General features: G+C 44.7%; 1 protein-coding gene across 1 annotated transcript; it reads left to right on the forward strand.

Moving 5' to 3' along the window:
• The first annotated feature begins 13,468 nt into the window (after window positions 1–13,468).
• On the forward strand, window positions 13,469–15,973 carry CLEC14A (C-type lectin domain containing 14A). Its single transcript, XM_039533527.1, has one exon. It carries the CDS (start codon window positions 13,632–13,634, stop codon window positions 14,928–14,930), a length of 1,299 nt encoding a protein of 432 aa, XP_039389461.1. The 5' UTR covers window positions 13,469–13,631; the 3' UTR covers window positions 14,931–15,973.
• The last annotated feature ends 1,698 nt before the right edge of the window (window positions 15,974–17,671 follow it).

Genomic DNA, 17,671 nt, shown 5'->3' on the forward strand with positions numbered 1-17,671 from the left:
GTGTCACTATAAAACAAACTTAAATTTAATCTCTGCTTCCAGCCAATAAATAGTACAATAGCCTACTTTTCTTAGGAGTGATGCCAGAAAGGAAGAGGCTTAAAATAGTCTAACATTTCCCAATCCTGTTTAACCACTACTTTTCCCGGAGAAATTCAAAGCTGCAGTGGCTCTTTCAAACCCTTCTCCTGATTGTATTGTTTTCTGCTTGGTGGCTAAGGTGAATTACCCACATGTGACTTTTATGACCAATCAGAACTCAATAATTAAGCTATTTCAAATGTGAAAAGGGCATGATACTTCCCCCCAACTCTGCAGTAACTAGCAGAGCTGCCCTGGCATCAGGATGCAAACACTGCAACTTCGCCTGCTGCACTGTGCCACTCCACAGAGGAATTCTGGCTAAGTCAGCCAAAATGCCTTCTGAGGCTTCTTTCTAGCTCCTCCAGCACTACCACCCATTGTAGCCTATGGCTTGAAGCCACAGGCTAACCCATCATCTTTAATAAAATACAACGTTGAGATTTTTAACTGAGATTAAAGATCTCCATTTTAAAAACGATTGCATTGAAATATAAAGTCTGAAGCTATAGTAGTAATTTTCCATTTTAGCTAAGCATTCTTCAATATAATATTTATACAATAAAGAGTGAAAATCCCTCCTTCATTAACTGGCGCAACTAAAACTAATACATAAAAAGATGAGTCTCAATGCCGTTAAAGCTGCAAATCCTGACATGACCAAAGCCTAGCATAGAACAACTCAGCAAAAACAGTGCTTCTATACATATTCCATCAATATTTTTACAGCATTTATTTATAAAAATAAAAACAGGGTGAACAGGGCCCAATTTCAGGTCTGATCCAGCTGAACACATCCTGTCAATTGCTGAATGCCCTCAAATCCTGTTAAAGTTGATGGGAGTGGAGGGCACTCAGCATTTGACAGGATCAGCCCGTTTGGTAGGAGGGGAAAAGGGTGAAAATTTGTTGAGTGCAATGCTCCCTGCACCTCCAATGTGTAAGAACAACTGGATTTAGACCTTTAAAATATTCATTAACAAATACAATCAGTAACTTTCCTTAAGGTGCTTCCTTATCACAAAAAGTAAAGATGCATCAGATGTTAAAGCCCTCATCTTGCAACTGGCCGCGTGGGCTTCTGTGTGAGTGCAGGGATCTGCTAGAGGATTCAGTTGCAGGATTGGCACCTAAGTGGGCACAACATACAGGATCAAAACATTAGACCCAGCACATAATTAGAGTAAAAAATCTGTGCGGAGTAAATACATGGGCTGCTTCTCCCACTTCAATCTCCCTGTGTGCCAGTTCAGATGGAACGCCAATATACCACATCTCTTTCCCTGGGCAATCTCCTTGTATCCTGCCTCTTCTGTCCTGTGCACGTTTCACTACCTTCAAAGTGTTCTGTGATCACAGGAGTGGAGTGAAATGAGGTTTGACGGCACAATTTTATATATCACAACACACATGGAAACATAATTATTCTGTAATAATTTAGATCTTTATAGTCAGGGTATGTGTGACCCAAAGGTAATGTTGTTCTCAATTTCTTTCTATTTAGCACCTGCAAATACATCTTTGAGCTGCTTATTATCTTCTACTTACTCACAGAATATAATTTTCTGTTTTTTTCCTAATTGAAGTGAAAGCAGCAGACATTAGGCTAAAAGGCTTCAAATCACTGTTCATTTACCATTTATTAACATCTGGTTGCCTCAAACCTCTTACTGACATTTTTATTCAACCAATATAGTATCAAGACACTTTGAACCCAAGTACCAGTTCAGTATTTCAGCTGGATTCTGGGACAGTGCCAAAAGGCTATATACAGTTAAATTTATGTTACTTAGCAATGTGCACTCCCTCAGCCAATTCCACTGTTTGCATAAATTGCTGAAAGTCTACTGAGTATGACTTAGCTACCAGGTAAATTTGGCCTGCAGAGCTCATTGTTGCCTAAAAACATCTCCTGTAGATTTTAGCCCTCCCCCTAATGTGGCAGCTGGTGAACAGGGAGCAATGAATTACTCAGCAAAAGTCTGTATAAACTAAACTTCTTGTACTATTGGAAGTTAAATATATAGCCCCCCAAAATACACGTGTTCAAATTCAGAACTATGTATAGACTCTATCTCTGTTGTGATAGATCCTTCCTTATACAACATGAACTTGCCTGGCCAATCAATAAGCATCATCACACTAAATTAACTCCTGAACTGAGGCTTCTTTTTGCCCTTTATTCATGTATTTTAAATATTATTACAATAATTTCTAAAGTCTCTTTCAAACTGGGCACTAATTAGTTTTTTTTAAACTGTTATTATTATTATTGTTCACAATGCTAATACAGTGCATATATCTTTCACTCCAAAGGATCACAAAGCTCTTTACAAACTTTACAAATGTTTAAAATACAGACTCTGGTTTTATATACAAACTCTGAGTGTGCAATTCTTTTGTAGTGTCACTTCATCATGCGCATGAAAGGATATATAGACCAGATGCTCAGCTGGTGTTAATTAGCATAGCTCCCCTGAAGTCAGTATATGTGGTTTATATATTCTTAGATTTTTACACTCTGCAGGGCGGGGACCATGTTTTGTACAGTACCAAACACAATGGAGCCATGATGCTGATTGGGGCTTCTGGGCATTATGGTAATACAATTATTACATAACAATAATAATAATAAACCAAACCCTACCTGTGCTTGAAATTTTAGAGCAAATGAATTGTGTATGCAAAGTCTGTAATGTGAATTTGTAAGTGCTAATGCATTCTAAGATGAATTTGCAAAACAGAAGCTAGGTTAATACTCTATTAAAATTAAAAATATGGTCTGCTTTGTGTTGACAGAACTTGATTTTGTCCAAAAACCCATCCCCCATATGATCAAATCCATGAAACTCAAATTATTTGCCTTAGAAAGACGAAAGTCTGAGTCAGTGCTGCTGGGATTTGAAGGTCAAGCTGTCAGAAATACAGGCATTACATACTTGTTCCTTAGATCACTAAGCCATCTCCAGCACAGTTGGGGATCCTTTCATTTAAAAATAACCCTACGTTTCTCCATTTTAACTAGACATGGACCAGACCCCAATAAAGTTTGAATAATCTCAAACTTTACAGTGTTTGGAATCGAGATGCTAATTTTGTTGCTTGAGCCTATTTCTGCTTTTAATATGCAGTCCCTCCAAAAGACAACAGTAATTTATTTGAGTTCTTGGTGTCCAAAGCCCAAGTCCATGAAGTTATTTAGGTTACTGATTTCCACAGAAATCAACAGAAGTTAGAAGTCTAAATATCTTTGTGGATTTGGTATATACTATTAGAATACTCATGCACACAGTTTTAAAATACAGGTGCAGGGCACAGGTTTGTTTGTGGTGGTTGTTGTTTTTACTATGTAGAATATGGATGCTATTGCCAAAAGAGAACATGTGCATATTACCACATTCAAAGAGAAAGCAAAATACCCAGGTACAGTACCAGAATCTTTGAATTTCCCCCCCCACATTTTGTAATGCACAAATAATTTTACATTCCTACCTCCACCTCTTCCAAACAGAAGATGAGGAATATTTAAAATAAGAGAGGAAAGTGCTTCAACAAGGGGGTGTTTATAATGTTTGTAGAATGAAACAAACCCTATTTTGAACTGGCCAGTCTCACACAAAGAATGTCAGATGATGTTTCTGCAAAAGCACTGTATGTCTCCCAGGTCCTCCAAGACAGCAATTATTTCACTAAGGTCAGACCACCCTTCCTTCTATTTTTTCCCCCCTTTCTGAATTAACTGCTTCTGTAGACCAGCACCTGCTGCCTTCCCATCTCCCAGCTGCTTTCTGTTGGGCTTATTCTTCCAATTCTGCATACTTCACCCCCTCTTAACTGAATGGTTCAAGACATTCAGTGGAAGGGTCAATTTGGGCAAAATGCCAGGAAGTGAAATCACCTATTTACAACTAGATTTCCTGCTATTCTATCTTGTTTCCTTTGGAAACTCTGCCTCTTCACAAATGACCTCAGGATCCCAGGAGACTTTGTTATGCTTTTTTTTTTTAAAGGAGTTAACAAAGATGAATTTTACTTGGAATGAAAATTCAATAATTTCTTAAACACAGTTTGTTTATTTAGCTCAAAAAACAGTACAAGATTAAAAACACTTCTTGAAAGATGTAGACATGTAGGTGTCAATCTTGCTTTTTCTCTCTCTCTAAATAGTTTGACCACTTTCCCTAGTATGTAAGGACATTTAGAGTCACAAACAAAATTTTTCCAGGCCTTTGATATGTATGACTAGTGAGGATTCCCAATAATATCCCCATGGGCATGAAAAGGAGTGGGATAGAGTAGGAATGTCAAACACATTTGTAAAGGAGGAATTCTATTTTAGTTATGACCTGTGGGGCCTGGTGTAAAATGAGGACTGCATATACTACCCTCAGTCCACAGCAAATCTGCCACTGATGTCAATGGGAGGTTTGTTCAAAGATAGTGTAACCCCTAAGGAGATGACCTAGATTCCTGGAGCTCTGTCTGCTGGCAGCTCAGGGAGGAGGAGCCAAGGCAAACTCAGAGTCTGCCTGGCAACCAATAGGGAGTGAGATGCCCCTCCCAGGGAGTTCAGAAAAGGGGGAAGCCATTTTGGAGAGGCTGGAGCCAGCCAGGGCCAGGGCAGGACTGGCTCCATGGGGAGCTGGGGAGTCCCAGGCCTGCAAGCAGGGTTCCCCCTGAGAACTCCCTGGGAAGGACATCTCACTCCCTATTGGTTGCCAGGCAGACTCTGAGTTTGCCTTGGCTCCTCCTCCCTGAGCTGCCAGCAGACAGAGCTCCAGGAATCTAGGTCATCTCCTTAGGGGTTACAATAGCATATGACCTTTTTGTAGGCACAGATCCACAAAGGGACATAGGTGTTGTAGGGCTCAATGGACTAACCACTCTTCTGGAGTCAGACAGCTTACATGGCTAGATCCTTTCTTGTGAGAATGAGTGAGGCACCTGCCTCACTCCACACAAAACAGCAAAGAGAAGCAGATGGTGATGCTACCTACTTCACAACTTTTAGCCCAGGGATTAGCATACTTGCCCTGGATGTGGGAGACTCAGGTTCAATGACATGTGCCTGAGAGGGAGAAAGGCTCTGAACAAGAGCCTCCCACCTCTCAGGAGAGTATTCTAACCACTTGGGATATTCTAATATGGGGCTTCCTCAATCTCTCTCTTTGAAGCTGTTCTACTTCAGATAAATAATGAAATAGTCATTGGACCAGAGAGAAAGAGGAAGAATGACTCTATAGCTTGGTGGATAGGCGCACATGAGAGACCGGGGTACAATATCCTGGTTCCAATGACTATTTCATTATTTATCCAAAATGGAACAGTTTTAACAAGAAACCATCCAATAGCTCAGTGATGAGAGCACTCTCCTGAGAGATGTGGGAGACCCCTATTCAAAGTCTTTCTCTCCTGCTGGCAGAGGGGAAATTGAACCTGGGTCACCAACACCCCAGGTGAGTGCTCCAACTACTGGGCTAAAAGCAGGGATGGTGTCCCTAGCCTCTGTTTGCCAGAAGCTGGGAGTAGGCAACAAGGGATGGATCACTTGACGATTACCTGTTCTGTTCATTCCCTCTGGGGCACCTGGCATTGGCCACTGTTGGAAGACAGGATACTGGGCTAGATGGACCTTGGGTCTGACCCAATATGGGTGTTCTTATGTTCTTATGCCTTGGGCACTGGTACTGCCAGCACCTCCACTGCTTATTCTGGATGGATAGTGAATGGGGCCTGATCCAGTAGTCATGTTCACAGGCAGCAGAGTGTATGCCCAAAGGCAAAGACATAGGTACCTAGGGAACTTACACCATGAAAATTTAGGCACTGAATGAGTTTAGGCACTTGCAAAGTTATGTGGCAGCCAAGTGGGGAGTTTGTAGTTTGAAGTGAGCCTGAAACGGGGATTTAAGCACTTAAGTGCCTTTGTGGATCTGGGCCTAAACTTTTGTTTATTATAATTATTTATTCAGTACCTGATTCAGCACCACTCAGTTTAGAATGACCACTATTTCTGCCTTTCGTTTCTATTCATTCTCCATCCTCCTTTCTCTTCCCTGTCTTGTGTGTCTCTTCCTTTTTGGCTCTGTATTTCCTTCTATGTAGCAACTCCCACCCACCTTGTGCTTCACGCTCAGCCCCCTTTCCTATTCTATCACTAAAATGATCAGCTGGCCAAGTGTCATCATTAGGTTTTAGCATTAATATTCCAATTCAATTAATGGGCATAGGGGAGTTCACACCTCCAAATCATTGTTTCAGGCTGTCTACAGACTTAGGAAGACAACACCAAATGGATATACTCAGCTGACATTTGGAATGTTTTCTTTGCTACCACAAGAGCTAAAATTGATACATTTTTAAATGAAAGCTCAGATTCTGCAGAATCTGAATACATCATGCGGGGCCACAAAAATACATCAAGTGGACCAGATCTGGCTCACAGGCTGGGTGTTTGACACCCCTACTACAGAGGGAGGAGACTAGATAGGGAAAAGATAACAAATCATACTACTAACATAAAAAACATTTGCAGTTTTTCCTGTTGTTATTTTCAGTTTACAGAAAATATTGTATGGCTATTCTCTCCCTCCAGTCTTTGTGCAAAATCTTCATTGGCACCAGAGAGATTTTTTGCATGAAGATCCAGGCTAGAAAATAGACCATGCAATGTACCAGGTTTTGAGAGTTTTCAGGCAGTGGTGGAATGTATAAGAGTTATATAATCATCCCAACTTTCACAAATACTGGTTTTTTGATTATAGATAGGCTATTATGGAAAAAGTACTGAGACACTGGTACATTTTTTTTCTAGTGATTTAGTGTACTAAATGTACATATGCTGTGGGGCCTCCTTCCTGGAGCTTACTGCAGGATTGGAGCCTACATTGCTAACTTTTTATTAAAGGTAAACAGAATTGCCACTGGGCATCTTAGCTAGTCTCCCTGTCTACCATTCAGTGGCATTCTAAGTAATCATTTGTCTTGTCTCCTGCATGAGTAGGCTGATTCCTGAATCTCCCCCAATGCATCTGGAAAAGAAAATAAAGCTTTTAGTAAGATTAAATGTAGTGTATCCCTACAACAGGGAGGCCTGCCCCTTTTAGGGCCTGTTGCCAGCCTGCACTGTTCCCTTATCAGCCCCAGCTGGGAAAAGGTCAGTGATGTCAGAGGAGAGCTGCAGGAGGGAGGTTGGCTCCTGTGCCAGGTCCTGAAACAGAGAGAGTCACAAAAGGAAAGGTCTTTGGGACCTGCAACCTGGGTTTGTCAGGGGACTAATTTTCTTTTGTGTTTGAATTAATAAACCATGTCCTGAAGGAAGGCCTTGAAAGAGACTTGGTTGTGGCTCGTGACTAATCTGCTAGCCCTCCCTGGGCTGGGAGAGGCATGCCAGCAGCCTACAATCCCTCTTTCGGTCTACCTCTAGTGAAAATGTATTCCTTAAACTCTTTCAATTGTGAAATATGTGCTGATCAATGTCTTGGTCAATCACATGAAAATAATTCTAGTTCACCTATAAAAATGCAAGATGGAATCCTTACTAAAAAAGGATTCTATTAATACCTCATTCAATTTTCCATTATGTCTTACCCAAAACAGATAGACTCTATGGCTATACAGTGGAGAAAATGCCCCATGCTATTAATAAAAGAAAACTGATTTTGCCACATTTTTTCTCAAAAGATCAAATTGTGTATGTGGAAGACTGAAGAATGCTACCATAAAGAGTCAAGCTATAACACAAAAAATCTCAATCACAACTAAAGTAATTTTTAAGGTTCTGACCAATGATTAGACTGGCCATATTTGATATTATGCAACCGACTGCTGCATAACCTCTACTATTGTCTTCTTCATAAACCAGATGTTTTAAGGGCCTTTCATATAGACTGATAACAGTGCTTATGTAAAAGTAACTGGGTGTTGTAATTGTCAGATCACAAAGAAAGTAGTACTTTGGAAATAGAGTGATGAGAACATGGAAAAACTTGCTTAGTGAGAGAGCTCTTTTTCTATTTATTTAATTAATTATAAATGGCAAAGCAAAAGCACTCCAAAAATGGAGGGCTTAATTAGAGCTATTTGTTACTTTAAAATATGCTTATTCCTACCCTGATTCAGTCTTGTGGGACTCCCCACTGCTACATTCACCTAACTGGGTGCAGGCATAGTTGAAAATAGCAGATGGGGTGGAGGGTGCTGGTTTAAGTCTTAAGCGTTCTGTCACCCAGTGAGTTCACATTTTTGTTTTTTCATGAGAGAGTGGATGGCTCAGGTCACTGGTTATGATTAGATTGTCATCTCTGAACTGTTGGTTCACATCCAGCCTAGGTTATTAGGAAATTTAAAGCTGATGGCCTACTATGTGAAATGAATTGGTAGGACCTGTCAATTTCCTAGTGGCTAAGCAATCACAATTGGTTCCAATCACTGCTCTCACTGGCAGTTTCAGAAGAGAAGCCAAGGAGTGAATGGGCATGGAGACTGAATTGCCTTCTCATCCCTAAAGATAGATTCTTCAGAACAAGTTTGAGGTCTATTGGTGGAGTAAGGAATTCTTTTGCAGCTGTTGCTTTACTTGTTCTGTGCCTAAATAATGGCTGCTAGTATCCACCCAGACCCATCAGTCCAGCACCTCTTACAAACTAAATAAATTCCATTTTGAAGCAGAAAAGTTTGCAACCTTGTATGCCATCAGGATTCACATTTCTCAGCCTTTTGCCAAGGCGCTCCAGCAGAGAGTTAGAAGTGGGGCCCTGATGTTTCTAATATAACAAACAAAACACTTTTTTGGTGACAAGGCATAGTATAGATGGATAGCCTTCATACATAATCAATTAACAGTAAAAGGCAAAATGAATGTATTGTTTTATTTTTAGTTAACCTTGAGCACAGACCACACTGCAGTGAGTGGCTAATAGGATATGTAAGGACATGTAGCACATTACTGCCCAGGCCTGAAATCTTTGCTCACACAAGTAGTTCTTACTCACATAGGACTAGATTGCACACAGTTGCACTGCCCCACGAATAGTCCAAAGAACAAATTCTGACTCCGTGTCATAGTTCCTCTCTTTCCTACTTGTTCTGAGGAAAGAATAAGTTACTTCATCCTTCGTCATAAAGCAGTTTCCTCCCTGCTGTGCATCCAACCAGCTACAGTGGGCTGCAAGCTGGGAAATTGGAGCCAGGGCTCCTTCCGGGGCATGTTGTTCTCTGCCCTCTCACTCACCACCCTTGCTCTCCTCCCCACAGCCTGAATCACTATCTGAACAGCTGAGCACAAGAATAAGGAGGGTCTTACTTTCCTGTGGGGCTGAGTAACAGCTGTGACAAACTAGTCTATTAGCACTTCTCTTGAATTCAGTGCCCTTTCCCCCATTTGAGCCTCTTAACAAAAGTATCTACTTGATACATCATGCTGCTTTTTATCAAATGCATTGCAATTGTATCTGGATGACGTCTCATATACCCAGTTACGACATGAAATTCTTTTCACCTGAATACTTTAATATCTTTTAGTGAAATAATTGTAATAACCTTGGCAATGACAATAGCAGAACTAACTTTACTTTGGGGAAAGATCAACAATAGCAAAGCGCAAGCTAAATGAATTCAAAGCTCTGCTTCAAAATTTGCGGTACAATATGGCCCAGAATTATTAATGTGATTCAATTTAGCCCTAATTCATTTTTAAAACACTCTGTTCACTGGGAAAGCTTCCTATTAGAAGAAATTTAAATCTTATTAAAGATTTAGACTGTATTAACATATGTTTTCCTTCCAAGTTTCATGTTGCAGGGAGTTAATCCGGTTGCCTTTTATCTTTAGGCATCAGAGTTCAAATTCTGCCTTGCTGTCACAAGTGAAAATGAGTTTGGTCTCAACCTATAGCCTGACCTTGCAACTCATGGACCCAGGGGCTATTGTTTTAATTTGGATTCAATTCATAATCCTCATTTGTCTCTACTTCAAAGAGTTTACACTGCAAAGAAACTAATGCAAGGTCTACTTTTTTTACGGTTCTTGGGGCAGGAGATAGAACCTTCTTGGGGACTTATCCAAGACTTTGAAACTCACTTCCACAGAAATGAAGGATTACCACAAACTTCATCACTTTTTGTTCCAAGTGCAAAATGCAGTTCCTTTCCCTAGCATTCAAACATTAGAAGCTCATAATAAATCACACACAAGAAAACAAAACTACACAAGCTAGTTTCTCCTCCAGGGAGACGAATGGAGAAGGAACCCCTTGCAAGTCACATTGCCTAATGCAGGGGTCGGCAACCTTTCAGAAGTGCTGTGCTGAGTCTTCATTCATTCACTCTGATTTAAGGTTTTGCGTGCCAGTCATACATTTTAACATTTTTTAGAAGGTCTCTTTCTATAAGTTTATAATATATAACTAAACTATTGTTGTATGTAAAGTAAATAAGGTTTTTAAAATGTTTAAGAAGCTTCATTTAAAATTAAATTAAAATGCAGAGACCCCCGGACCGGTGGCCAGGACCCGGGCAGTGTGAGTGCCACTGAAAATCAGCTCGCGAGCCGCCTTTGGCACGTGTGCCATAGGTTGCCTATCCCTGGCCTAATGCATCAAGGGAAGATGCTCAAATACCACAATGATGGGTGTGGTATAAGAACATGAAGAGAACAGAACAGTGCCTGAATATTACTGCAGATGTTGGAAATCAAACTAGTTAAAACCAATGCAAACCTCTAATGAAGACACATTTAAACCATTTTAATGCTTGCTTTAAATCAGTTTAGCTTCATTCAGTAATTTACTGACAACAGCTAAACAAATTTAAGAAAGTTAAACTGGTTTGAGTGTGGGGGGTTAATTAGGGCTATGCACCAATTTAACTAGATGGAATTAACAGTTGAACTAGTTTAACTAAACTGATTTTATATCCTGATAGGCAGCCTGAGACAGGGCAGAACTGTGTGAGAGAAACTACATAATACAAGCCCGATGTTCAGCAGTGATAAGCACCCACAACTGGAGTTGGAGGCCTGGTCTACACTACGCGTTTAAACCGGTTTTAGGAGCGTAAAACCGATTTAACGCCACAACCGTCCACACTAGGAGGCACCTTATATCGATTTTAATGGCTCTTTAAACCGGTTTCTGTACTCCTCCCTAACGAGAGGAGTAACGCTAGTATCGGTATTACCATATCGGATTAGGGTTAGTGTGGCCACTGATCGACGGTATTGGCCTCCGGGCGGTATCCCACAGTGCACCAGTGACCGCTCTGGACAGCATTCTGAACTCGGATGCAGTGGCCAGGTAGACAGGAAAAGCCCAGTGAACTTTTGAATATTTCCTGTTTGCCCAGCGTGGAGCTCTGATCAGCACGGGTGGTGATGCAGTTAAAAATCAAAATAAAGAAAGAGCTCCCGCATGGATGATGCGGACGTGATCGCTGTAAGGGCAGGCAAATCTGTTCTATCAGCGCTCCGTTACAGAAGACGACATTCAAAATCATTTTTTAAATATCTCCAGACAGATGCCATAGCAGGGACTCAGCGCACTGCTGCGTGACAAGTGTAACGGAAAGCCAAAGAATCAAATGGACGCTCATGGACTGGAGGACTCAAGCTATCCCACAGTTCCTGCAGTCTCTGAAAAGCATTTGCATTCTTGGCTGAGCTCCAAATGCTTCTAGGGTCAAAAACAGTGTCCGCGGTGGGTCAGGGCATAGCTCGGCAATTTACGCACCCCCCCACCCCCAGAAGTGAAAGGGAAAACAATCCTCTCTTGACTCTTTTACATGTCACCCTATCTTTACTGAATGCTGCAGATAGACGCGATGGTGCAGCACTCAACACCAACATCCTTGCTCCCCCCACGCTATGGCTGGCTGATGGTACAAAATGACTGGTATCTGTCCTCGTCATCAGCCTATTGGCACATGGGGCAGTTCAAAAGGACTGGCAACCATGATGACCAGCATCTGTTAGGTCAATCAAGGGTGCCTGGTCCTAATTTTTCCTGGTAGATGGTGCAATATGGCTGATAACCATCATCGTCATAGCAACAGGGGGCTGAGCTCCATCAGCCCCACCCTTCATGTGTAAAGAAAAGATTCAAGTGCCCTGAACTAGCAGGGGATGCTGGGCTCCTCTCCTACACACTCCTTACTGTCCTGTCTGGACTATCATAGCAGCTGGAGGCTGCCTTCCACTCATATCTCACTAACAAGTCTAACAAGTCACTGTGTCTTATTCCTGCATTCTTTATTACTTCATCACACAAGTGGGGGGACAATGCTACGGTAGCCCAGGAAGGCTGAGGGAAGAACGGAATCAACAGGTGGGGTTGTTGCAGGAGCACCCCCTGTGAATAGAATACAGCTCATAATTTCTGCAGGATCTGACACAGAGCAGCTGTGCTCTCTGATACAGTGGTTCTCTAGTACACTTGCCCATATTCTAGGCAGGACTGATTCTATTTTTAGATACCAAAAAGGAGGGATTGACTCAGGGAGTCATTCCCAATTTTGGCTTTTGTGCCCCTGGCTAAGAGCAGCCAGGGGCACTTATGACAGCAGCAAATGGAACAGTGCAAAAGGACTGGTAGCCACGATCATCTTATTACCAATTTATGGTATGGTAGATGGTACAATATGGCTGATAACCATCTCTGCTATCATGCAAAAGCAAAAGCATACTGCTGTGTAGCACTGCTGAATCGCCTCTGTGAGCGGCATCTAGTACACATACGGTGACAGTCACAAAAGGCGAAACAGGCTCCATGATTGCCATGCTATGGCATATTCCAGGGCAATCCAGGTAAAAAAAGGCATGAAATGCTTGTCTGCCGTTGCTTTCCCAGCGGAAGGAGTGACTGACAACATTTACCCAGAACCACCCGCGACAATGATTTTTGCCGCATCAGGCACTGGGATCTCAACCCGGAAATTCAAAGGGGCGGGGGAGGCTGCGGGAACTATGGGATAGCTACGGAGTAGCTACCCACAGTGCAATGCTCCAGAAATCGACGCTAGCCTCGGACCGTGGACGCACAGCACCGATTTAATGTGTTTAGTGTGGCCGCGCACACTGGATTTTATACAATCTGTTTTGTTAAACCGGTTTATGTAAATTCGGAATAATCCCGTAGTGTAGACGTACCCCCAGTACCTGAAAGATGACAATGGGGCTATACTCCCCCGCTATGCTGGCTCCATTCATTTACCTGGGTATGGAGGCAAGGAAAGGATTTGGGTTGGTTGGTTGGTGTTGGTTGGTTTTTTTTGCTTAATCTTCAGCTCGGTTTAATCTGTTCCATACGGGGGGCGGGGAGGGGGGAACTATTTGTCATTTGTACTTCAACAAAACAAGGATGTTAAGGTCAAACCTCACTCCTGACACATTTCCTTTGAGGGAGGGCAGTGGGCTCGAAGACATTCTTGGGAGCTGCAAGGAGACATAGTTGGCTGGGGTTGAGCTTGGTTCCAGTCTGAGGGAACAGAGGGGTCCCAGCTTGGTCGGGGAGTGCCAAAAGAATCCAATCCTCCCCCACTTCACAGAGGGAAGAGAAGATGCGTGGAGCGATTCCCCTGTGCGTCCTTCTGCACGCCAGCTCCGTGCTGTGCGGCGCTGAGCAGCCCCGGGGGAACCACACTTGGTGCGAAGGCTCGGGCGCCTGCTACAGTGTCCACCTCGCCCAAGTGCCCTTCGGCGGAGCCCAGGAGGCCTGCGCTGTGCGCGGGGGAGCGCTGAGCACGGCCAGCGGGGAGGCAGAGGTGCGGACCATCCTCGCCCTGCTGAGAGTGGTTGCAGCCGAGCCCGGCTCCTGGGTGTTCTGGCTCGGGCTGGTCAGGAGACAGCAGCAATGCACCCGGATGGAATGGCCGCTGCGGGGCTTCTCCTGGCTGGCGGGCCCCCAGCAGGCACCCCAGGGAGAGCCCAAGGAGCTGGACAAGTGGGTGAAAGAGCCGAGCAAGTCGTGCCTCACCCGGCGGTGCGCGGGGCTGCAGGTCACTGCGGGGCGCCAGGACCTGGAGCCCTGGGGTTGGAAGGAGCGGACCTGCAAGGGCACCACCACCCAAGGCTATGTGTGTAAGTACCAGTACAACGGCACCTGCCCTGCTCCGCGGCCCCAGGGCGCCCGCAGCCTCCTCTACTCGCTCCCTTACCAGCTGCACAGCGCCGCCCTGGACTTCAGCCCCCCGGGCACTGAGCTCGTGGTGGCCTGCGCCGGGCCCCGGGGAGACGTGCGGCTGCTCTGCGAGCTGGGGCGGGGCGGCTACAACTGGACGGGCGCTGGGGAGCAGCTGTGCCCTTGCCCCTCCGGGTACCAGAGCCCCAGCACTGGAGCCTGCATGGAGCCCGGAGACTGCACCAGCGCCCAGGGCGCTTTCCTCTGCGTGTGCGCCCGGGGCTTCCTCCTGGGGGCCGACAAGAAATCCTGTGTGCGCCCCGGGCACGTCGCGGGCTCGGCCACAGCGGCACCCGACCCGACCCTGTCTGCGGGGGGGACTGTCGCCAGCAGCAGCTCGGGTGCGCCTTCCCCCCCCTTCAGCCCTCAGCCAAGCACCGCTGGGGAGGTACAGTCCTCCTCCTCCTCCCCCACGTATGTCTTCATCCTGGTGGCCATGGCTGTGGTGACGGTGGTGATCCTGGTCGGGGCCGTGCTGATGGTCTTCAAACTCTGCTTCACTAAGAGCCCCTCCTCGGCCAGCGAGGCCGGCAAGGAGCCGGCTCCAGCAGCAGCCCCAGAGAGTGATCCAGAGGCCACCACCAGCAGTTCCGAGAATTCCCTGGAGGCCGGGGGAGACACGGCAGAGAGATTGCAGGGCGAGCCCAGCCCGGAGGAGGAAGCTCCACCCGGGAATTAGGAACCTCCAGGGCACCATGGAAGCTTAATTTGAAATGAACAAGCCCTGACTTTCCTTTCCTGTGAGTGGCCCCAGGCTGAGCTGGCAGCTCCCACTCATTTGGAGGGAGGCTTCTTCGTGTCAAGGGCATCTCTTTGGAGAGGAAGGATTTGGCGATGTTTCAATGAAACTGTGAAAATCTCATCACCTGGTTTTGTTGCTTTTTAAACGTATTCATGTAAATTGCCACCCAGCTTGGGAGACGTGCCCATGACAATGCATTGACAAAGGAAGGGTCTGGCTGGGATCTCTGCAATACAGGGCTTGATGTGGCCTTTAATGCGTTTATGCTTTATGGCCAAAATGGCCAGACTTGGTTGCTGAAAGTTAGGCACCTAAGCGGCTTGTTTTTCAGGGGTTCCGAGCACCTGCAGCTTCTGGTAATTTCCCTGGGAGTTTTTAATCACATTCTGAAAAGCAGGTCACTTACTTAGGTGCCTACTTAAATAAAATATAGAGGATGGGGCCTGAGTTTCAGAAGTGCTGATCACCAGCATGTCCTGTTGAGTTCAACTGGAGTTTGGGTTCTTAGCATCTCCAGGAAGCATTTGAAAATGTGGCCCAAAGTGCCTTACAAGTTGTAAATTATCCCTTGATGTAGAATATTTGAGTGGTACTTGGGGGCTTTAATTTTATTTTTAATTGTTGTTTGAACATTTGGAGATATACACATCCATAATTTTGGAGGAAACTCAGATCCAAACACTGTTTAGCCAGACATTTTCTTTTAATGTTAAGTTCATTGCTGTATTTGGAAAATCATTAAATTGCAGATGGGGAGATAGGCTAATGGGGAGTTACTTTTGCTTGCATCCGAAGAAGTGGGTATTCACCTACGAAAGCTCATGCTGCAAAACGTCTGTTAGTCTATAAGGTGCCACAGGATTCTTTGCTGCTTCTACAGAACCAAACTAACACGGCTACCCCTCTGATACTTTTGTATCAGTCCATGGAAGAAAAATAAAGGATGTTTTAGAACCTAAATCGCTGTTTAGTTTGCTTCTTCATACAATATGCAGTTTTGTATTGTAGTTGAGCAACAAAATATTCTGCACAAATGATTGCACAACTCCCATCTTTCTATTAAAGTGTTTAGATTTAAGGCAGTTTGATGCAAAACTTCCTGAGTGCAAATAAGCCATCCCCATGATACCCAGAGTTGCACAACCAGAATGTTGCCAAATTTCTCAGGTTAGAACAGTGGGCATGAGTCCAAGTATAGTCCAAATTCTTCTTTCCTTCATCACATGAGTTTGATGTATTGATTTCAATGGGTTTCCCCTGTGAGTAAAGAATGGAAGGTTTGCCCTCTGTGCATCCTTCCTAGGTGATGCAATCCCTTTATTTGTGATTTCCTTTCAGAAGTCCCATAAGTCAGTTATCAGTCTGGGCACATAACTTACTTTCTTTGCAATTCAGAATGCTGCTACTCCCTTCCAATTATGGCATTGTTGATTCTCAGTTAGGGTATTAATGGTAAGTATTGATTTGAAGTCTTCTGAGTGCAATAAGAGATAGGTAAACTGGATCACCACCAAATCTGTTCCACAGAAAACCTTTGCTTCATTTAAAAGATGCAAGAGCTTGGAAATGTCTGTTTCTTAAACATTTCCCATATTTTTCCCCTATCCAGACCTGGCCTTTTTTCCCTCTTTCCCTTTGACCCCCTCTTTCCTAATTTTGAGGATTTGGCTTCAGAAACAAAGTAAATTCCTAGACCTTTTTCATGCAAACAGGGGCGGCTCTAGACATTTCGTCGCCCCAAGCACAGCGGCATGCCGCGCCCGGTCCCGCGGCTCTGGTGGACCTCCCGCAGGCGTGCCTGCGGAGGGTCCGCTGGTCCTGCGGCTTTGGTGGACCTCCCGCTTGGCGTGCTGGGGCCTGGAGCTGCCCCTGCATGCAAAGATAGCTTTGAAAATGTACACCAATGTAAAGTGATGCTATGGCTAAAATTTGCCACAGTGATTTTTCCTAAAGATCCTGAAATATTTAGAGTACCCTCTACCTCAACCTCCACCTAGCTAGTTTTTGTGACCTGTGAAAAGGGTCCTTTGATTTTGGCAGGGGAATCGCGCCCAATTCATATTTGTGTGGTACAGTGCTGCACCAACCTTTGCTGATGGCACTAGGTCTACCGTAAGCTCCTTCCAAGCTGGCTACTTGTTCTAGTGCAGCGGTTCTCAAACTGTGTGTCGGGACCCCAAAGTGGGTCACAATCCCATTTTAATGGGGTCACCAGGGCAGGCTTAGACTTGCTGGTGCCCAGGTCTGAATCCTGAGCCCCACCATTTGGGGCTGAAGCCAAAGCCTGAGGGCTTCAGCCCTGGGCAGCACGACTCAAGTTACAGGCCCCATGCTTGGGGCTGAAGCCCTTGGGCTTTGCCCCTCCCCTGCCCGGGGTGGTGGGGCTTGGGCTTTGCCCCCCCCCTCCACAGGGCAATGGAGCTTGGGTGGGCTCAGGATTCGGTTCCCCCCTTCCTGGGGTTGTATAGTAATTTTTGTTGTCAGAAGGGGGGTCGCAGTGCAATGAAGTTTGAGAACTCCTGTTCGAAAAGATGGTGTCACGGGGTGCACTCACTGCTGGGGTGCCTCCTTCTGGCTGCTCTGGGTATTAGCTCCTTCCATGTTCAGTGGCCCTTCTGTTGCTTGTTCACACACCATGCTGCCCCCTGACTGAGGCTGCTCTCTCTTCATGGCTTAGC

The sequence above is a fragment of the Mauremys reevesii genome, linkage group 4 (genome assembly GCF_016161935.1).
Source record: "Mauremys reevesii isolate NIE-2019 linkage group 4, ASM1616193v1, whole genome shotgun sequence".
NCBI classification, from domain to species: domain Eukaryota; kingdom Metazoa; phylum Chordata; order Testudines; family Geoemydidae; genus Mauremys; species Mauremys reevesii.

What these genes read in the sequence shown, in the direction of transcription:
- CLEC14A (XM_039533527.1), top strand. Translation starts at nt 13,632, where the DNA reads ATGCGTGGAGCGATTCCCCTGTGCGTCCTTCTGCACGCCAGCTCCGTG.